Source organism: Portunus trituberculatus, chromosome 16, assembly GCF_017591435.1.
Source record: "Portunus trituberculatus isolate SZX2019 chromosome 16, ASM1759143v1, whole genome shotgun sequence".
NCBI lineage: Eukaryota > Metazoa > Arthropoda > Malacostraca > Decapoda > Portunidae > Portunus > Portunus trituberculatus.
The window spans coordinates 5,448,716-5,472,166 of NC_059270.1; the positions used below are offsets into that span (position 1 = coordinate 5,448,716).

General features: G+C 38.7%; 1 protein-coding gene across 1 annotated transcript in view; it reads right to left on the minus strand.

Annotated features, from left to right (window-relative positions):
- The window catches only part of LOC123504635, a 383,953-nt gene that overhangs the window by 172,154 nt on the left and 188,348 nt on the right, over positions 1 to 23,451 (minus strand). The window contains 1 exon segment of the mRNA XM_045255348.1: positions 3,886 to 4,084. Within this exon segment, the coding sequence (XP_045111283.1) occupies positions 3,886 to 4,084 (199 nt within the window).

Sequence of the window (23,451 nt, forward strand, 5' to 3'; positions counted from 1 at the left end):
TACGTGCCAGTACTGAAGGGATAAATAACACAAACGAATACTAAGAAGAAGGAATAAATAACACCGCACAAAAAACACAAAAAAAATAAGAATAAAAAATAAAATGAGCAAGAAAAAACTAAATAAATCAGAAAAAAAGGTCATTTCACCAGGTATATGTCCACAATAGAAGGACAACAGCACTGAGGACACCAATCAGTCACGCCTCGTACAGGTGTGGTGGGGCGCGGCGTCACCTGCGAGCCGCGACACATTCAGGCCAATTACTGGTTAATAGCCGCTATTCTTGTGAAGGCCGCCTTGCCCACACTCTGGTGGTGGTGGTGGTGGTAGTGGTGTTAGTAGTAATAGTAGTTGGAGGAGGAGGAGGAGGAGGAGGAGGAGGAGGAGGAGGAGGAGGAGGAGAAAGAGGAGGAGAAGAAAGAGAAGAAAGAAGAGAGGAGAAGGAGAAGGAAATGTAACAGGAAAAGGGGAAGGGGGAGGAAGAGGAAGAGAAAGAGAGAAAGGAAGAAGAAGAAGAAGAAGAAGAAGAGAAGAAGAAGAGGAGGAGAATGACGACGAGGAAGAAGAGAGGTGATGGTGTTAGTGGTGGTAATGATAATGATGGTGGTGGGAATGTACAAGATATAAACACTTTCATTATCTCCATAGACTTTCTCGTGTTCCCTCTCTGGTGTTATCACAAAGGACACTTGGCTAATACACCTGTAACACTGTACTGCACATGAACACTGCACATACTCGTATAAGACACTGATATGGAGAGGAGCGAAAACTGCCGAACTAGCTTGAAAAAGAAAAAAATAGAAAAAAAATCAAATCGTTCATTCATTACAGAAATATACAACGATATTTCTTATAGTTTAATTTATTGGCAACTGCTGAAGCAAAGCCACATAAACGAAAATTTACTGTGTTGTTATGCTAATGTTGATTACTGAGTGGACAGATGAGTTGGTTCATTCAGCAGCCTTCATAAATTTTCAACGTGAGAGAGAGAGAGAGAGAGAGAGAGAGAGAGAGAGAGAGAGAGAGAGAGAGAGAGAGAGAGAGAGAGAGAGAGAGAGAGAGAGAGAGAGAGAGAGAGAGAGAGAGAGAGAGAGAGAGAGAGAGAGAGAGAGAGAGAGAGAGAGAGATTTTACAGATGTTTCCGTGATTCCTTTTCCTCAATTTGTCTCCTTTCCAATTTGCTATTTTCTTTCTTTCTTTTGGCCAGTATACCGTCTGCTGCCACTCAATTTTCCTTACAATCACTACGATATCCTTTACTCACTATTCTTTTTAATGATTCTTGTGCATTTTTGTGGCAAGGAAAAGGTCATACGAGTAAAAAGAAAAAAAACACCTAAATCCGTTCTCACTTTTGTCCTTTTCCTTGGTGACTTCACTGCACGAGTTTTCTTTCCCTCTTAACTTAATCAGCTTAGTTCTTTTCAGCTCAGCTTTCCTATTTTTCTTTTCCAAGATCCTATTATGAGTCCACTGCAGGGACAAAAAATACTAAACTACCGTAATGTATTAGTTTTATTTATTCTTTATCTGATTTTATTTTATTTTTTGGTGCCAACTAGACTAACGTTAGATAAACACACACACACACACACACACACACACACACACACACACACACACACACACACACACACACACACACAGGAAAAATACTCCACTCCACGCTCAAATTTAAAGGAGAAATGGTGTGTTTTTGCTTTTATTTTTTATTTATACCATATGTGCTTTTCACGGGAATTTATGGGCTAAAAGGGGTACTTTTTTGGGGTACCTAAATTTCAAAGCCCACCCGCTAGGAAACCGTTGCCCCGAGTGAGGAAGCCCAAACTACACTCAGACCGTGGACAGGATTCGAACCCGTGAGCTTGGAGACCCCTCAGACCCCAAAGCATGTATGGTTCCACTGTACCACGGCGGCACCTAAAGATGTTTACGTACATAGTTGCTGAGGTGTGTTGATGTTCGTGTTCTGAAATGTTAAAGTCACTGAAAGAAGGCAAAAGAGGAACCGGAAGAGAGTTTCAGTTTGTTAGTGAAAGACGATGAAAACTCAGATTTTTTCTATTTGTGTAGTTATTTTAGTTCTAGTTTATTTATTGTTCGAGACTTCGCTGTATCAAAAGAATATAAGTTTTTTTTTCTATTTCCTTGACGTAATTATTTAAGTTTCATCCCTCTTTCTTCCCATTAACGAATCCACTGCTGAATTAAATACTGGTGTTTGGTTCATTTCTTTCTCACACTTCATTTAGTTCTTCTCGACTTCACAATTACATAAACAAATTTTCTCACAGTTTTCACTCTCAAAATTTTCTCCGTCTCTGCCTCACACTTCTGTCTTATGAATACTGAAGCAAGGAGAAAATGTGTCGGTGTTTTCTGCATTCTTTTTTATTTAATTCTGGACCTTCATTATTATGACACGCAACATGAGACACTTTAAAGAAATATTGCGTATCATTTTCATCGCAACTTTTACACTTTATATATTCAGTTTCATTTATCAATTAGAACATAACTATTTTACTTTCCACTAAAATTCGGTAGTCTCTTTCCTCTTTTAATCCACAACACTGCAAAGATCCAAACGTAATGAAGGTACAAATATTCTCTTCTTTATATCTATTTCCACTCCTCGCCATTATTACGAATACCAAAACGAAATAAAGCCATAACATTTCTCATCATTCTATACACAACCAATTCTCTTTTAATATTTCCCTCTTTTCTCATAGTCATTCAGAACACCCAGACGTAACATGGATTAAAGTCTTAGTTTCTATTTTGCTTTCATTCATTTCATACTTCCCTCAGCTTTCCGAGACCTAAGAGTCAAAGTAAATAAGGGTGTAAACTGCATCCATTTCTCTTTGTCTTTAACATTACGAAGTCATTACAGGGGAAAGGAAAACTAATGGGTAATTTCTTCATCTTTTCCTGTTTTCTCTCTCTTTCTCTGTCTCCTTTCTTCTCTTCTTTCTTCTGGTCTTTGTTTATCCTCCTTTTCTTCATTCTTTTCCTTTTCGGTTTTCTTCTTTTCTTCTTTTTCTAAGCCAAACACCTTCACGTTTTCTCTCCCTTCACATACCTGACTCTTCCATTACAAATATGCAAACCAGGCCTGAATATTTTTCTCTTACTTTTACTTCCCTTGGTCTTATATTTGCAAAGCCAACGTAAAAATGAAAACGGAATATCGACAGTGCATCACCATACTTAGTGTCTTACCATTCCTTGTTTCATTTCTAATATAGTCAAATTATCATTGATGCTGGTCCTTCCATTATCATCATTACTACTACGAACACACACACACACACACACACACACACACACACACACACACACACACACTATTAAGTCAATATTGTCACAGTTAGGAGTCATGGAGTTCTGTTGACATTTAGCTCATAAACTTTAACAGAAATTTGACAGATTAGTGTACCGTACAAATTAAGACTGTCAGAAAATGATGAATACAGTGGATATGAACGTAGCATATTAAATGTTTTCTGACCATTTGTACATTACGTTGTTATATAAAGTACTGAGGAAGAAAACCGGAAGGAAAGGGTATTGTAAATGTATTCTTGAGTTTAAAGACTAGTAACATGTTTTACAGTTTTCATTAGTGATAGTTTCGAAGTAGTCAATCTGTCCGTCTGCCCTTTCGCTCCTGTCTCTCCTTGTGCGTCCGTCTGCCTATGTTTGTCTGAGTCTACCTGCCTGCTTAACTGCCTTACTACTTGTTTTCCCAACATTCTATCTGCATATCTGTGTTTTTCTGTCCCTCTCTTTACTTATTGACTTGTTTTATTTGTCTGCTTATCTGCCCTTCCAATCACTCTTTATTTACTCCTAAAACACGCTTACCTGAAAGAGACGGTGCCGCTGGGGGTGTCCATGCCTTGCGGTAGGTACCACGTGGCAAACAGCCGGTCAGAGGGTGAGGCGACGGCTGGAGAAGGGGTGGAGCAGGCCATGGATAGGCCGGGAACGGGGAAGAGCCGAGACTCGCCTCCCCCTACCACGCTCACCACCATCAGCGTTGACCCGGGAACCTCCGCCACCACTGAGGGAGAAAAGAGAAGAGAGTCAGGACAATATTCTCGAACATTTCTGGGCCACAAATCCACTGCATTGAAAAGACTCAGTTTATCTGCAGTGATACAATTTTTTCAAGTATGTTTATATGGTTTTAATGAGATATGAATACGATTTCTATTCTATTAACAAGAGAAACAATCGAGAGAATCTAAATAATCTCTATGTAGCCTTAGAAAATAGTTGTGACGAGAGAACAATGCGTTAGTGCGACCACAGGTGTAAAATAGTGATAATAAAAAACAGCATAGGATTAGTGTGACCATTTATGTAAGATAGTGGTAAAGATCAAAAGGAGAAAGAGAAGGAGAGAGATGATCAAAGAAAAGGAAAGGCAAAACTGATGATATAAGACAAATCATAATGAAAAACGAGACAAATTAGTGACAGGACAAGAAGACAGGCTTAGTAAGGAAATGAATAGCAGAGATTGACAAGAGTTAATTAAAAACAGGAATGAAAATCGTCAGAAAAAAGGAATGAAGAGGAAAACAAGAAGAAATGATCAGTAAAGATACAGATAACAGAGTAATAAGAGACAACAAATGATAGCTGGTAAAACGTGATAAGATAAATATTTCCCTAAGATATCCATAGCTAATGATAATCTTCACAGCAACAGAAAATAAGGATAGAAGTAAGAATTATATAACGACGTATAGAAGGCGAAGATGGAAGATACTGAGCAGATTTTAATGAGCAACAGGTGATATGAAGATCGATAAGAGATCCATAACTAATGACGACCTTTGGTAATATAAGAAAGAGAGGAAGATCAGTGAAGAGATGGATGATAAGCGGTAATGAGATATAAATGATAATGACTTGAAGACGATAAAGTCGATAGGTGGTCCATATCTGATTATAGATAAATGAAAGGAAATAAGGGAAAACACACAATAAAATGGTAACATAAAAGAGAATGGAAATCAGATACTATGAATGTTGACTTGTGAGATGAAAAGCAAAAAATGAGAGAAAAATAAAATAATATACACTTCAATGAACTTAATTAATACACACAAAAAAAAAAAATAGAAACTGGGAATTTGGAATATACACTGCGGAAATAAATTATAAGAAAAAGAACACACCAAGTGATAAGTGGATATGAATAAATAATTGGTAAATGAATAAATAATTGGACCTGTCTATCTTTCATAAATATTGATAACATACGCTTTATAAAAAGAAATCATATAGTGAATTACATACGATAACGTTTAGGAAAGATAACCATCCAAGCAGTAAAATCCAGCCAGACTGTGCCACTGCCTTGTGCAATGAGAATGTGTGTGTTTCCTTCCACCTCCCTCATTCAATAATAATAATAATAATAATAATAATAATAATAATAATAATAATAATAATAATAATAATAATAATAATAATAATAATAATAATAATAATAATGAATGCAACATTAATAATTAATGTAATTATCATTATTACTATTTTTATTTTTATTACTATTATTATTATTGTTGTTGTTATTACTTTTATTATCAATATTTGTGCTATTATTATCAATATTATTATTACTGTTATTATTATTATTATTATTATTATTATTATTATTATTATTATTATTATTATTACTAGTATATTTATTATTGTTGAAATAAAGAGACGAAGAAATAGGAGGAGTAACAACAACAACAACAACAACAACAACAACAACAAAAAGGAAAGAAATAAAAAAAAACCATGAAGCAAAGAAGAGGTGCTAATAAAATAATAACGACAAGAGCAAGAGACACCTTAATTGTGAGGCAGCAACGTGAGCCATCCATCGCAAGAGTTACCCCAGAAATAATACACAGCACCGCCAAGGGACACACCAAAGGCCAAGTCCTCCACAGAGATGTAGTAAATATCATGTCCAAGAGTTGAGAGGAAAAAGAATAAAAAAAATAATCGAAATATGTGAACTCGTGAGAAGATTTATATTAAGAACGCCGTGATAGACTCCACTATGATTAGGAATTAGAATAGTGAGGTCCAGAAAAGTGCAGCAAAATTCACGTCCAGATATCGAATAGAAAATGAAAAGGAAAAGAATGGAAGCATATGGATTCGGAAACTATTTCATATTAAGAACACCTTAGCGAATACTACAACGATCAGGTATTGTAGATAACATAAATATAAGCTAAACAAAACAGACTTAAATTTCCCTTAAGAACCCTGAAGACACTTAAATTCACCTAAACATCCTGAAAACACTTAAATTTACCCTAAAACCTCCTGAAAACACCCAAATTTACTCTGGACCCACTGAAAACTTTTAAAAATTCCTGAAAACGCTTAAATTTACCCTAAACGCCCTGAAAACACTTACATTTACACTAAAAAATCTCTTGAAAACACTTAAATTTACACTAAGAATCTTAAATTTATCCTAAACACCCTGAAAACACTTAAATCTACTCTAAAAATCTCCTGAAAAAAACCATAAATTTACAATAAACCCTTGAATGAATATAAGGTAAACAGAAGTTACATTTATTTCCTCTATTTACTGAAACATTTTACACACTACGACATGACAGTTTTGTGTACGTGTTACTCTTGTTAATGCTAAACAGAACAGCACATAGAACGTTCCATGTAAACCATATTACTGCTTGCATAATCCGCCTTACTTATAGTAATTACTAATATTAACGGAATTGTTATCCTAATGAAAGCATAATTAATCTGGAGCATCATTATAGATTCGTGCCGTGTTAGCCTGTCGAAGTTTTACATGTGTGTGTGTGTGTGTGTGTGTGTGTGTGTGTGTGTGTGTGTGTGTGTCTTTTCGTCCTTCTGTACGTTTATTTATCTTACTTTACGAAAAAAAAAGCTCAGAAGGTCATAAGATACTGGAAAAACACCCTACAAAAGCATCAGTTAACAGTGAGTGGAGTCGAATTTATATGGAAAAAATTGTCTTGGAGTTTTCTTTACAAATGGATAAAGTTAAAGGAAGGAAAAACACAGAAGCAGGCAGGAGTTTCATGGTTTGTCCTCCTGTCAGTCTGTCTATATATTCTTTTACATTCGAGACTTGGGTTCTGGTCAAGGGCAGCTAGAAAAAAAAGAGGGAAAAAATATACCCACGTATGTATATAGTATGTATTTATGTATATGTACCATGTTTTTATGTGTACATCTGTTTTTATCACTTTATGAAACACAACAGTAAATCCACAATATCTGGAAAGCGTCAGAGGAGAGCCAATTTAGTTAGTGTGACAGGATATGGGATACAGCCTCCGCCATGCCGCACAGTGAAACCCAGACCGTGGAGTCCCAAGAGTTAAGAGAAGCGAGCACAGAGAGTGGTGGTCAAACTCTCCCATGCATACAAAACGACGAAAAATCAATATATAACAGCAGCAAATGCCTTGGAAAGAACTACCAAAACTATACAAAACTAAGACAAGACACCTCTTAAACTATGTACAATGAAATCAATGTTGAGACGATTCGAAACCATACAGATCTAAACAAAGGAAGACAAAGCAACAGAAAACCCACACAGAAAATACAGTCAAGGAAGAAAAACTCGACCTTATAATAGAAACAGTATCGTACGAGTCAAGACATCTCTTAAGAATTTTTAACTACAATACATAAATAGATAAAAAATAAAGGGAATATACAAGGAACCACCGCCGATAGCTTTTAAAAGGAAGTCAGCAGTGAGACACGTTATCTAATGTATAGTAACAAAACAGTAAAGATAACTTCCCATATTAACCACAAACTGTCCCTTCTATAACAGACACCTTTCCCTCAGTTAGCTTGGGAGAGAAGACAAACAAAAGGAAAACCATTGCGATGTTCCTGAATGCCATAAAAGAAAAAAAAAGGACCTTCACTGAGTCATCATGAGCTACGTGTTTTAATGAATTTTTGTTGTTGTTGTGAAGCCCTTTTGAAATCTTCTTTTTTATATAGTGTATCTTCAGTAGTGGGATTTTATTTTAAGAATGCCCTTATCAAGTGAGTCTTTTTCCTAATACATTTCTCCTTCAACAGCGTCAATCTTTCACAAAGGCTGTTACACAATTACTGAGAAAATGTTGAAAGGTTTCCTACATACATATTTTTATCTTCGTCTTCTTGTCTATTTTTAGCTTCTTATTCAACAGAGAGAGAGAGAGAGAGAAAGAGAGAGAGAGAGAGAGAGAGAGAGAGAGAGAGAGAGAGAGAGAGAGAGAGAGAGAATATGGCTTGTAATACGTCTACCAAAACAGCAGAAAGAAAACGGTGACATAATGAGGTGTAAATAACGGTGCTGGTAACGCGCAGTCTTTAAAAGGGGAAGGAAAGTGAGAGAAAAAGAAAGGCACTAACTGTGGGTTGAATAGTGTGTGTGGTGGTGGTGGTGGTAGTAGTAGTAGTAGTAGTAGTAGTAGTAATGGCGGTATTGATGGTGGTGGTGGTAATGATAGAGAAAAAGGTAAAGAAATAATAATAACAATAATAATAATAACAATAATAATAATAATAATAATAATAATAATAAAAAGAGAAAGAACAACAACAGTATAGCTTAAACAACACACACACACACACACACACACACACACACACACACACACACACACACATACACACACACAAAGAACCACAAAAAAACAACGTTTCATACACACAAACCACAAGGAGAAAACTAACAGAAAATAAAATAACAATTGTAAAATAATCATATAAACGTTTCGGAATCGTTACGTTAAAATATAATACAAAACAAAAAGAGAGAACCTAGTGACTGTTTTCTCTTATCTTTTTATTACACGCTCAATCCTTCCTGAACAGTGGCGGTGGCGGTGGTGGTGGTGGTAGCGGTAGCGGTCTCTTTCCTCTCTGATTACACGGATGAGGAGCAAAAATGAGAGGTGTTAAGAAGAAGATCACGTCTTTTACACCACCGCCACACACACACCCCGATTGCTGATCCTCTCAAGTCTTACCTTTATCATATTACTCTTATTATTATTATCATTATTATTATTATATTGACAATTACACTACTGCTACTACTACTGCTACTACTAATACTACTACTACTACTTCTACTTATGTTACGTATATTGTATAAGCATGTATCATTTGTGTACTTCAGGTTAACCACACACACACACACACACACACACACACACACACACACACACACACACACACACACTGAGAGGGGACGAGGACACCTTCAAAAGAGAAAATTGGATTGGGTCGTTCTCTCCTCTTTATTTCTTGCCCCCGCTGCGACCACAATAATCTCCTTCTATTTTTCTATTTGCCCGCCCCGTGTGTGTGTGTGTGTGTGTGTGTGTGTGTGTGTGTGTGTGTGTGTGTGTGTGTGTGTGTGTGTGTGTGATAACGTTCGTACACACGCTGATGGTCGCGTCATAAAAGACTAGATGAGGATTGTCTCCTTATCAAAGAGAGAGAGAGAGAGAGAGAGAGAGAGAGAGAGAGAGAGAGAGAGAGAGAGAGAGAGAGAGAGAGAGAGAGAGAGAGAGAGAGAGAGAGAGAGAACAATTCCGCATATCAAATGAGACTCGTAGAATTTACATAAGCCTATAATAAATTCACATTGTTTAGGCCTACAGGTGTGTGTCAGTGTCGAGATTGCATGGATAACACTCAGATTAATTAAGTGATATTTTTCCTCCAAACAAAAATCCCATATACACCAATATTCCGAAGCTTGGATGACATGAATGAGACAGTGTTATGATGATGCACGGCGCTTCTGGCTCTCTCTTTGTTATCATTCCTCCACAATGCAATTCTCTGCTGCACGTGTACTGAAAGGCTATTGTTTTGAAGAGATTAGAGAGATGAAAAGATAAACACGTAAATCATTAGTCTATAGATTTTTTTTTATTCTAGTTAATATATATTTGCATTAAAATCTTTCACTTTCATGCACTTATAGCAGAAAAGTGATTCGCACCAATAATTTATAGCATATTTTATGTCAAGTAATGGAATAAGGATAAGTAGAATAAAAAATAAAGTTTGAAAAAAATATTAAAAAATCTTTACAAACTATATACATATTCCAAGTAATATCGTCATTTATAAAACCATTTCCAATGTATAAATTTTGGATATTTTAAAATTTCAAAAGTAGAAATTAAATTAAAAACAGAAGATCAACGTCTTTAATCGGTCAAGACTTCGCAAGTTTAACCAACCGTACTTTCCTTTCTAGGTGTTAAGAAGGGGCCGCCGTGGTACAGTGAAACCATGCGTGCTTTGGGGTCCGAGGGGTCTCCAAGCGCACGGGTTCGAATCCTGTCCACGGTCTGAGTGTAGGTTGGGCTTCCTCACTCAGGGCAAGGGTTTCCTAGCGGGTGGGCTTTGAGATAGGAGGTACCCCAAAAATTACCCCTTTTAGCCCATAAATTTCCGTGAAAAGCCCACATAGTATAAATAAAAAAAAAAAAAGCTGCTTCAATACGTGTCACATTATACCTCTACCTCAATCCAGTTGCCTCCGTTCACTTTCAATACGTCTTGATATAGGAAAGGCAATAATGACTAGTGGAGTGAAGCAACAACAAAACAGCAGCACTATATAGCGGAACATGTGGATAAAGAAAGTCATTTATCCAGGGTAAAAGAGTATAAAAGCAATGAAAACACAACTCTCATCGTGCAAGTTTAGACAAAGTTTGACCACGAATTAATGAACTCTATCTTAACAACAGTGATGAAAGAAACTCCAAGAAGCAAGAAATGAAAGCGGAGTCTCATAAAAAAGAAATAAATGTCTGAAAGAAAACGCTTAACCTACGAAAAAAAATAACGAAATTATATTCATTCACACTCAAATAAAATGAAACAGAGACAACAGAAGTAAACAGCCTTATTGAAGGAGCTGCGAGATGAAAAGCGAAGTGGGATGGAAATCAGATTAAAAAAAATAAAATACACATAGAATACTAACTCTTTCTTAATCGATACCAGTAAAAGCATAAACAAAGTGAATAGGAAAACTTTTAAACCTTTCAAGATTTACTGACGACACAAATCTGACCATAAGGATAGCAGTGGGAAACCTTACTTTATATACAGCCTAGGGAATAGTTGTGATGGTATTGTATAGGCTGAATGTGTAAGTGTATTGATTATTATTATTTTTATTATCATTACTATTATTACTGTCATAATTAGTAATGTTATTGTTATTATTATTATTATTATTATTATTATTATTATTATTATCATCATCATCATCATCATTATTACCAACATTATTAGAGAACTTAACTTTAATACAAAGATCAATGACAACATAAATACACAAACCAACCTAATTATCTGAAAATCTCTCATTCTCCAAGCAATTTACCGGCATTTTTTACTTGAGAAAAACGCTTTATCATACGACACGGCGTTAACTAAGCAAAGACACGCTCGTAAACTGAGCTGGAGTGACGGGCAATTAACATACAAAGCAAATGGGATTACAGATTTCCTCCTGTTCCTTTGTACACACACACACACACACACACACACACACACACACACAGAGAGAGAGAGAGAGAGAGAGAGAGAGAGAGAGAGAGAGAGAGAGAGAGAGAGAGAGAGAGAGAGAGAGAGAGAGAGAGAGAGAGAGAGAGAGAGAGAGAGAGAGAGAGAGAGCAGCAGTATCATTAGGCCGTAAAAGAGGAAGAATAGCAAGCGAGGGACTCAAATAAAGACACTTCAGACCAGCAGAAGCGTTCCAGCGGGTAGCAAAGACAAGAGGCGCCTGAGAGCTGGACACAGGATGGAGAGGCGAAGGTGTACGTAGAATCCAGCCAGTGGAAACAAGTTCTCATGTGTCACGTGCTTCTGGCGTGTACAGAGGGAGAGGGAGAGGGAGAGAGTGATGAAAGTCTACAAGGTGAGGGAGATTAATAGTCGTGTTGCTATGAAGTTAGGAGAGAGAGAGAGAGAGAGAGAGAGAGAGAGAGAGAGAGAGAGAGAGAGAGAGAGAGAGAGAGAGAGAGAGAGAGAGAGAGAGAGAGAGAGAGAGAGAGAGAGAGAGAGAGAGAGAGAGAGAGACTGAAGTGTTCAAGGAAATGGTCAAAAGGTGGAGAGAGTTCTGTACAGGACCTATTGCTGGAGGGAATAAACACACACACACACACACACACACACACACACACACACACACACACACACACACACACACACACACACATCTATAGACAAATGAGGAGACTGACGCATCACAGAACCTTGAATCATAATAATTTTCCATCAACAGTCCACTCGTTTGTACTCATAGATGAACAACTAATAGAAAATGTACATGCAGATACAATATAACTTAGGAGCGCGTGAAGGAGAAGTAATGGAGAGCCCCGTACTGAAAATTTTGGTGCTGCAGTTTGAGATAAGAAAGCTAGAACACATAGACACTAAGAACGTAAAAGATAACGAAAACAACAACAACAACAACAACAACAACAACAATAATAATAATAATAATAATAATAATAATAATAATAATAATAATAACGAGAAATTCTTAAACGTAAATGTGTAATGAAATGCGGCAAACACTCCCCGCAGACTTAAGCAACGGGAAATCACAGAGAGCTTAGGAAGGAGAAACTTGAAATGGAGCACTCTGGAACGCTTTTCTTTATCTAATTGTTTTGGAGAGCCGTGCATTAGCAGGCTTTTTGCTCAATTGTATTCTCCTGGTTAGCCCTCTTCATGCACACAGAGTATATAAACAAAATAAATAAAATCAAACAGAAACTTAACCAGATTCGTATAAAAATGGTTCTTGTTCATACCAATCAAGTTCTATTCACAGTTCGACTTTTCCAAAATTGGTATTCACAGTTTGAGTAATATTACGAAACACACAGATGAAAAAGTTAACTAGACAACAAGATAAGCAAGTGCGGTAACCAATCCTCCATCTATGTAAGAAGCAAATATTCACAACGTATTCAGGATATAAGAAATCTTACGAAAAATACGTAAAAAACATTAGTGAGTAGATAAAAGGCAAAATAAGATATGCGTGTGTGTTAAAAAAAAAACATCTTCAGTAGCCGTTCTTTTTAATTACTCTTTTATAAATTAGAAAAGAAAGCAAAAAGAAAAGGAAAGGCTGCAAAAAACGACAAAAAAGTCACATCAAATAACAAAAAAGCACTGTTTGTACTCTGAGAGGCACTACAGTACACTGGGCAGGGTACAGGAGGACTCCGGAAAACCTGGTGGACAAATTAAATAGAAAAGTTAAGAGAGTGAACTTTGGAGGAGACTGACATCGTGTTGTGAAAATATTACGGTGATGGTTGTGTTGGTGGTGGTGGTGGTGGTGGTGGAAATGATGAAGATGATGACAAAGTACCATTATTTTTTCTTACTTCTAATGCTCTTAAAGCCAAAATTACGTCCTTTTAATCTTTCTTCCTAGCAAGACGGAGAAATTACGAGCTTAGAAGAAAATATAGAGAAATTATATACATTTTTTAATTATATAATGGTAATTACAAAAATTACTTAAAGTGTTAAAAATTAAATTGTGTGTGTGTGTGTGTGTGTGTGTGTGTGTGTGTGTGTGTGTGTGTGTGTGTGTGTGTGTGTGTGTGTGTGTGTGTGTGTGTGTGTGTGTGTGTGTTCTATAATCATGTATACCCAACAATGAGAATCAATAAAAAAATTAAGTGGAAATGAAAGGAAAGCAGAAACACGTAGAAAGTGAAACCAAAAAGAAGATATAAATGATGTAGAGAAAAGAAAGAAAAAAAAGAATTAAGGCAAAACAAAAACTAGAAAATAAAACAGAGAGAAAGAAAAACAAGAAATAGAGAAAGAGAGAAAGCGAGAAATACAGAGACAGAGAGAAAATGAGAAAAGAGAAAGAGAAAATGAGAGAAACAGCCCACAATAATTTCACCAACAGAATAAGCATACATAGAACAGAGAGAGATAAAAAAAAAGAAAGAGAGAAAGAGAAAAAGCGAGAAAGACAGAGACAGAGAGAATGAGAGAAAGAGAGAAAGAGAAAAATAGAGAAACAGACCACAATAATTGCACCAACAAAATAAGCATACCACTGGCGCTCATTTCTCTTCCTTATCTCAGTCATCAATTTTATCACCAAACGGTCTTCAGGTGGAGAACACGGAGATAGGGAGACCGAAGAATTGGGAGAGAGAGAAAGAGACAAATGGAGAGAAGAAGAAGAAAGGAAGAGAGACGAGGAGCTGGTGTTGGGAAGGGGGGTCCAGGAACAATGAAAGCTAATGTTGGGAAGAGAGAGGTAATGAATAGGGAGACGGGGAAAGTAGAAATTGGATAGAGTAGATGGGGCTCATATATAATGGGGAGGAGGTCATAGAGATCATATGGAAATGTGGCGCTGAGATTATGGGTCAAGGAAATGCGGGAGAAAGTGTTAAATGAGAGAGAGAGAGAGAGAGAGAGAGAGAGAGAGAGAGAGAGAGAGAGAGAGAGAGAGAGAGAGAGAGAGAGAGAGAGAGTGTGTGTGTGTGTGTGTGTGTGTGTGTGTGTGTGTGTGTGTGTGTGTGTGTGTGTGTGTGTGTGTGTGTGTGTGTGTGTGTGTGTGTGTGTGTGTGTGTGTGTGTGTGTGTGTGTGTGTGTGTGTGTGTGTAAAAGATATCGGTAGATGGAGAAGGAAAGGATAAAAAGAAAGAAAGTGACGAGGAAGAGGAGAAGGAAGAAAGGAAGGAAAGCAAAATAAAACAAAGCAGAGATAAAGTTTGTAAAAGATAAATAATATTAAAGAACGAAGTAAATTCATGATGGAAGAAAAATTAGAGAAGAATAAAAATGGCGAAAGACTGATAAATTTTAAGGAAAAAGAGAGAGAGAGAGAGAGAGAGAGAGAGAGAGAGAGAGAGAGAGAGAGAGAGAGAGAGAGAGAGAGAGAGAGAGAGAGAGAGAGAGAGAGAGAGAGAGAGACTAATGGAGGTTGTTCTAGTCTCATCATTAACAAAACACCATTAAATCTGATGAAGTAAATTAAGCACACAGACACACACACACACACACACACACACACACACACACACACACACACACACACACACACACACACACACACACACACACACACACACACATTCATATTACTTGAGTATAAATAAATCTCCTCGTCCTTGTCCTCCTCCTCCTCCTCCTCTCCTCCTCCTCCTCCTCCTCCTCCTCCTCCTCCTCCTCCTCCTTCCTCCTTTCTTCCTCTTCTTCCTCCTCTTCTTTTTCCTCCTCTTGTTCTTCTTCCTCTTCCACATTCTCTTCCTTCTCTTATACCTCCTCCTTCTTCTCCTCATCTTCCTCTTCTCTCTTCTTCTTCTTCTTCTTCTTCTTCTTCTTCTTCTTCTTCTTCTTCTTCTTCATTTCCATCATCATCTTTTCTTCTTCTTCCCCTCCTCTTCCTCCTTCATCTTCTCCTCCTCCTCCTTTTCCTTCTCCTCTTCCATCTCTACTTTCTCCTGTTTCCTTTTCTTCCTCCTCTTTCTTCTCCTACTCTTCCTTTTTTTCATTCTTCTCCTCTTCTTACTCCTCCTCCTCTTCCTCCTCCTCTTTTTCGTTCTTCTCCTCTTCTTACTAAACCTCCTCCTCCTTCTACCACTTATATTTTACTCATTTTTTTTCCAAGTTCATTAAGTCTCACCACACACAATTCAATTAAGAGAATAAATAAATATATGAACAAACTGGTTTACAAAAAATCATATTATTATTCTTTTATTTTCTAGGCAATATATTCTTTTTTCTTTCCTGCGAATGGACATACGTTTTGATATCAGCTGAAGTTGTTTTCGTTATTGTTGTTGGTGGTGGTGGTGGTGGTGGTGGTGGTGATATTGTTGTTGTTGTTGGTGGTGGTGGTGGTGGTGGTGTGTTTTTGGTTATGGCCCTCCTTTTCCTTCTTTTTCTTTCTTTTAAAGCTTATATTTTAATTCAATTCTTCTACTTTGCATATTACTTACTTAAATACTGACATTTCTACCTACACATGAGCTAAAATCTCTCTCTCTCTCTCTCTCTCTCTCTCTCTCTCTCTCTCTCTCTCTCTCTCTCTCTCTCTCTCTCTCTCTCTCTCTCTCTCTCTCTCTCTCTCTCTCTCTCTCTCTCTCTCTCTCTCTCTCTCAAACCTGGAATAAAAGAACACACGCCATATACGCCCCCAAAACAATACAAAGGATTCTCTCCCAGCAGACAACCAACCCTCACCCTTCACATGTCAATATTTCAAGGCAGGCACCACAGGGCAGGAGGCGCGGCACCCCAGCCAACCACCGCGGCCCGTGCTCAGTATTTAGGGCGCAGCGCGGGGTGTTGGCTGTCTAGGGTTGGCTGGACGTCGGTGTGTCTCAGAGGTTCTTTGTCACCTACGGACCATAAGTGTTGAGAAAAGTGCTCGTCTTCCTCCAGCGTGACAAAAGGAGGTGATGGGTAAGAGGTGTACCGCGTTCATGCATCCGTACACACACACACACACACACACACACACACACACACACACACACACACAAATGAACATATGAATTTGGAGAGAGAGAGAGAGAGAGAGAGAGAGAGAGAGAGAGAGAGAGAGAGAGAGAGAGAGAGAGAGAGAGAGAGAGAGAGAGAGAGAGAGAGAGAGAGAGAGAGAGAGAGAGAGAGAGAGAGAGAGAGAGAGAGAGAGAGAGAGAGAGAGAGAGAGAGGGAAAGCACCGAGATGTAACTTATGTGACATGCTTGTAAAAATAAAAGACAAAAAATAAACTATACAGTGTGAAACCAAATGTAAAGACAAGGTTTGACACAACATGCATCACACAAACAGACAGACAGACAGACAGACAGACATACAGACGCAGCCACCACGCTTCTAACACAATCATCCGCTCTTTGAACTTTTAAATTCCATAAGGCAAAGTTGGAGCGGTGTCAGCCCGACCCTGCAGGCTGGCGGTGCTTTCCCCTCGAGCGGATTTCGCGGTGATTGGCGCCGGGGGAGTTGTAGCTTGTGTCTCCCACGAGGATAGGGAAGAGAGCACTTGATGAGGCGGTAGGCTGATGCTTAACGGATGAGCATGAGGCACACTGTTACCACCACAACACCAAGTATTACGGCAACACTTACGTCCTCGCCTTCAACAACTACTATGATAAAAAGAAACCGTTGCGGTACAGTGGAACCATGCGTGCTTTGGGGTCTGAGGGGTCTCCAAGCGAATGGGTTCGAATTCTGTCCACAGTCCGAGTGTAGGTTAGGCTTCCTCACTCGGGGCAACGGTTTCCTAGCGGGTGGGCTTTGAGATAGGAGGTACCAGAAAAAAGTATCCCCTTTAGCCCATAAATTCCCGTGAAAAGGTCACATGGAATATATATAAAAAATATATATATAAATAAAAATTGAGTGGAAACTTATCTATGTTAGAGGAAGCACTGGGCAAGATTAGTGCAAGAAAAAGGCTCACCAAAACGTCAAAGATAGCCAGCTTTAGTCCTTCTCAGACCTAAAACCAATAATAAGGATAAGACAGCCAGAACATGACGAATCTTCAATTTACAATGCAAAGTAAATTATTGGAAAACCGCGCAAGAACGAAAGCTGAATAAAGCTGAGAGAGTTTGCCAAGTTTCTAACCATCAAGTTTATTGCAGTTCTATACTTGTCTTGTGAACTGAAGTCTTGTATCATCCATCCCCTTTCTCAGTCCCCTCCTCTCAACCTTTCGTTTCACGGTCAGAGTTCGTCTAGCACAAGGCACTCCTCTCCTCTGAGTCTGGAGCCTTCCCTCAATCTGATCAGGCTTGGTAAGGAGATTGTCAGCAGATGAGAGGACTTAAGGTTACCGGGGAGAAGCAAATCAGTGAGCATATATACAGCATGTTATTCGACTCCCCTCCGAGACAATGACAGCGCTTATCCCGAGGCTGCCATCGCTCATTGTGCACTATTGTGAAAACTCTGATATGATGCAAGCGTGTGAGATAAAAATGCAAACAAAAATGTGTGTGTGTGTGTGTGTGTGTGAGTGTGTGTGTTTCACTGTTTGATCTGCTGCAGTCTCTGACGAGACAGCCAGACGTTACCCTACGGAACGAGCTCAAAGCTCATTATTTCCGATCTTCGGATAGGCCTGAGACCAGGCACACACCACACACCGGGACAACAAGGTCACAACTCCTCGATTTACATCCCGTACCTACTCACTGCTAGGTGAACAGGGGCTACACGTGAAAGGAGACACACCCAAATATCTCCACCCGGCCGGGGAATCGAACCCCGCTCCTCTGGCTTGTGAAGCCAGCACTCTAACCACTGAGCTACCGGGCGTGTACCGTGTGTGTGTGTGTGTGTGTGTGTGTGTGTGTGTGTGTGTGTGTGTGTGTGTGTGTGTGTGTGTGTGTGTGTGTGTGTGTGTGTGTGTGTGTGTGTGTGTGTGTGCGTGTAAGTGTCATTATTTTCTATTTTTCTTCATTTATTGAATTAATTTAGTTGAAGATTAATAATTTTCTATGTCATTAACCCTTTTAGTACTTGGACAAATTTTTACCTTGAGTTTCGTGTACGATTAGACACTATTATTTGCATTAGGAAGGGTCTATGGAAGTCAGAAGATTAATGGCCAAAGTCTTCACGATTTTAATCCCACACATAAGTTTCTGAAGCTGTATCAAATCACTAAATAGTAAGGAAAATGAATGTGGAAACGGGTTGAATTACTTGATCAGTTCTTGTTTTTATTCATTTCTCAAACCAGGCTAACGTTCTTCTCAATAGTACAGAAGTAACTAACCTCACTTAACTAACACTTACTGAACCTAACCTAACCTAACACTCAGCTGACACAGATCCTCACCTCGCCACAAAACACAACCAGAAGACGTACTATTCAAACACCTCCATGGCTTCCCTCTCCATTCAAAACAAGGTGGAGGAAACACGAGAGAGAGAGAGAGAGAGAGAGAGAGAGAGAGAGAGAGAGAGAGAGAGAGAGAGAGAGAGAGAGAGAGAGAGAGAGAGAGAGAGAGAGAGTATCTTCAACTAGAGCCTTAGGAAAGTAGTGAGGATAAGAGATCAAAGCGTTTCAGAATATGGCCATAAAACCTCACCACACATATCACCCAATGGAAGTTAGTTACTTATGTTCATTTAGGATTGTGTTTCTTCATCCCGTACAAGTGAAGGTAGTGGAGAAGAGTTCCTGCGATTATTACTTTAAGACAAATGACTAATAATATCAATACTGTAATTCAAAAGGAGTTTACTAAATATATCGCTTCTAAAGTTAAGGCTACAAGGAATTTACAGATAGGAAAACAACAAACCAGGAATTATTTGCCGAGACAAGACGCGCATCACTATAACCATAGCGGCGATGATGATGACAAGAAGGAGATGGGAACAAATTGAACACTACAGAAAAATAAATTAAAGGTTAGAAACTGTATAATTCATGAATAGTTTATCATTCTGGCTGGCAACCCTTCGTTGAGAGTTAATCTTTCCGCATATTCTACAAAATTATTTTTTTTTTAAATGAACTGCAATTTTATTTTCCTTTTCAACCAGGAACCATACATGGCAAACTAGTTAATCTTTCCATAAACCATAAAAAACTGGGTTATAAATGCATATAAAAATAACATAAATAAATAAATACACACAGGTAAACATGCAAAGGAGTAAATGTCAGTAATAAAAATCAAATATACGATAAAAAAAGCAAGCATCACTGAAAACATAACAAGATCTCACCTCAATCGCCTTTCAAATCACCCCCCTAAAAAAAAAAAAAACACTTCAATCTAAATTTTCGCCACGACAAGAGACGGAAGGGGAAATATATAAGCTTCCACACAGCCTAGCACTCCACGAATATGATCCACACACTCACTCACACACACACACACACACACACACACACACACACACACACACACACACACACACACACACACACACACACACACACACACACACAGACACACGAACGTTTCTTCACAACACTCCTACCAATGTATAAAAAGTCATTATCCCTCAGATACAGGTAATTACTGCGAGAGATTCCAAACAGAAGCCTTTTGTATTTGCGCCTTTGTGTGGCAATTAGTGCAAATATTAAGGGGATATCAGGTGCCGCTGTTAATCAAGCACACCTTTAGTGCCGCCACAAGTTTGCCAGGCATTGTACCTTTAAACCGTGTGTGTGTGTGTGTGTGTGTGTGTGTGTGTGTGTGTGTGTGTGTGTGTGTGTGTGTGTGTGTGTGTGTGTGTGTAACTGTTGTTATCACTAATTGAAAGTGGTTGTAGTGGTTGTTATTGTAGGAGTTGTAGTAGTAGTAGTAGTGGTGGTGGTAGGTGGTAGGTAGTAGTGGTAGGTGGTGGTGGTGGTGGTGGTGGTGGTGGTGGTGGTAGTGCAGTGGTAGGTGGTGGTGGTGGTGGTGGTGGTGGTGGTGGTGGTGGTGAGTGGTGAGTGGAGAGAGAGAGAGAGAGAGAGAGAGAGAGAGAGAGAGAGAGAGAGAGAGAGAGAGAGAGAGAGAGAGAGAGAGAGAGAGAGAGAGAGAGAGAGAGAGAGAGAGAGAGAGAGAGAGGTTACTAAGTGGGCATGAAATTAAAGGTACAAAGACAACGCCTTGCAGTGAAGTTGTAATAATATATTTACTTTAATCTCTTCATAACCAGACCTGTTCAAACCAGAAACTCGCCCCTCTCTCTCTCTCTCTCTCTCTCTCTCTCTCTCTCTCTCTCTCTAAGTCCGCCCTTTAACCTCCTTCCCACCTCGCATGTCTCTCCACTGTATTATGCACGAGAGAGAGAGAGAGAGAGAGAGAGAGAGAGAGAGAGAGAGAGAGAGAGAGAGAGAGAGAGAGAGAGAGAGAGAGAGAGAGAGAGAGAGAGAGAGAGAGAGAGAGAGAGAAGACGCAGTGACCAGACGAATGATGACTCAGGTTGTAACACTGCGAGTGAATAATAGGTATTGACTTTGTTGCTTGTTGTTGTTGTTGTTGTTGTTGTTGTTGTTGTTGTTGTTGTGTGAGTGTAAGTGTTGGTAACAGATGTACTAATGGCACTAATTTAAATAACTAGCAATATTATTATCTTTGTGGGTAAATTGAATATAATTGCATGGCGGTACCAACAGGAAACGCAGATTATTGTAGAAGAAGAAGAAGAAGAACAAGAACAAGAACAAGAAGAAGAAGAAGAAAAAAAAGAAGTAGTAAAAGAAGATAATGAAAAGAAGAAGAAGAAGAAGAAGAAAAAGAAGAAGAAGAAGAAGAAGAAGAAAAAGAACTATGCAATATTTCCGTTTTCTCTGACTGATAATTTCAGGTAAAAATACAAAAACACCACCAGTATTCTTTGTAATCCAACAGGACTAGAACTTCGCCTGCCTCACAAGAGTTCTGTAAAAACTAAGTAAAGTTACAAGTAAAAAGGAAAGTCGACGCAATAGTTAAACCCTTCAGTACCATGACACGTTTCCATATTCACTCTGCTTACTATTCGTTAATTTTATGAAGCTTCGAAAACTTGAGTGGACTAAAATAGTGAAGACTGTGGCTATTAATCTTCTGACCTCCATAGACCCTTCCTAATGTCAATAAATTAGTCTAATCATACATAAATCTCAATGTAAAAATGTGTCGTAGCACTGAAGGGGTTAAGAGCGTGTTAACGAAATTCAACACTTGAGTGCTTTATGAACGCCTGAATGTTAATATCGAATACTGTGTCTATAGCTGGCAACACGTCAATGAGTTCTTGGTAAGGATGATTTATAACCACTTGTACAGTAGTAATGGAGTTATGGCCAGAATTATTGAGCTTCTATTGCACTATCAACTGCAGAATAATGATGAGTTACTCGTAATTATGAACAAGTATTAACGAAAATAGTTCACCAGAGGCTCATCCAATTCACGCCTCATTTAGGGATGTCATACGCCCCACCCATCATACACCCCATCCTCCCTAGAGTGTAGTGCGCCCCCTAACCTGGAAGCCACTGACACAAACCAACCTAAAAATAACCAGAGCCATACTGTCACCACCAGTTATCAAAGTTAGAGTTAAACGTGACTAAATACAGTAATTCTAGAAAATAAACGATTCAAATAAAGCAAAAGAATATGTCAGTGTTTCTATTAATGTCGGTCTAAAAACACTCAAATCTCAGAGGACCTTCAAAGTATTTTTGTGTAAATCTTCTTACGAATCAAAGCTCTTTCATAGACTATTTTCAAGTCAGAAAATCCGATTCTGTCAAAAGTCTTCATCAATATATGATTCACGAAGGAGAGTTAGGAACAGCTGGGCATCTACACGAACCTGCCTCTCACTGAACACCAAACCCCTTGCAGCGCCTCCACCCCGACCATCGCTGCCATACTTCAAAATAGAGAATCAATAGAAAACCATGGGACCGTGAATATAAGACAATATATGGCATACAACTGCTATCACCACACCCTGGACATCACAGCTAGTATAGAATATAAAAATGACAACAAAAAATCATAGAACTGTAAATATACGGCAATGCACAAACTATTACCGCTGTGCTTCGTAACTCCCTAAGGCTCATGTACTGTTTGGTTTATATTCGGATCAACAGACTACAATACATCATACACAAGCACACTGACCAGCCCGAGGCACCACGCACTGCACCCACGCCACCAATGACGAGCCTGGCTTTGTGCAAGTGTACTCATAGAAAATAGGAGCATAAGAGCATGGGAGTGTTCTGCAGTGTGGCCATGTTAGACACAGCAAACACGATGATGACTGCTGACTGCTCCCACATGTACAAGAAACACACAATCAATCACAAAGGAATAAAAAGGAATAGAAAAAAAACAGTGTTGGTCTTCGTGAAGCTGTTTACAAAAGAGAACTCAAACAATGTTATTAATATGGATGTGTGCTCATTGTGGCGTCCTGCTGCTGGTGATAAGTGTGTGTTCAAGGAGCTGTTTGTTATGTTATTCTTGCACACTCGCTATCTCGGTCACAGGAAAAATATTACTGAAAGAAGGTGTGTGTGTGTGTGTGTGTGTGTGTGTGTGTGTGTGTGTGTGTGTGTGTGTGTGTGTGTGTGTGTGTGTGTGTGTGTGTGTGTGTGTGTGTGTGTGTGTGTGGCTCATATATGGCAAAATCATGAGGTTTACTTGCAAGAATTAGTACAATGGTAGCAACGCAGAGCAGCAAAACATAATGATACACTAACATTAGAAAAATTGACTATGCCATGAACAAAAGCCAGCAATGTGATGCCTACAACAACCCGCGTGGAAGCTGAGAGAAACAAATACCTTCTGGCGACTCACTGTGCTCATAGTAAAAGA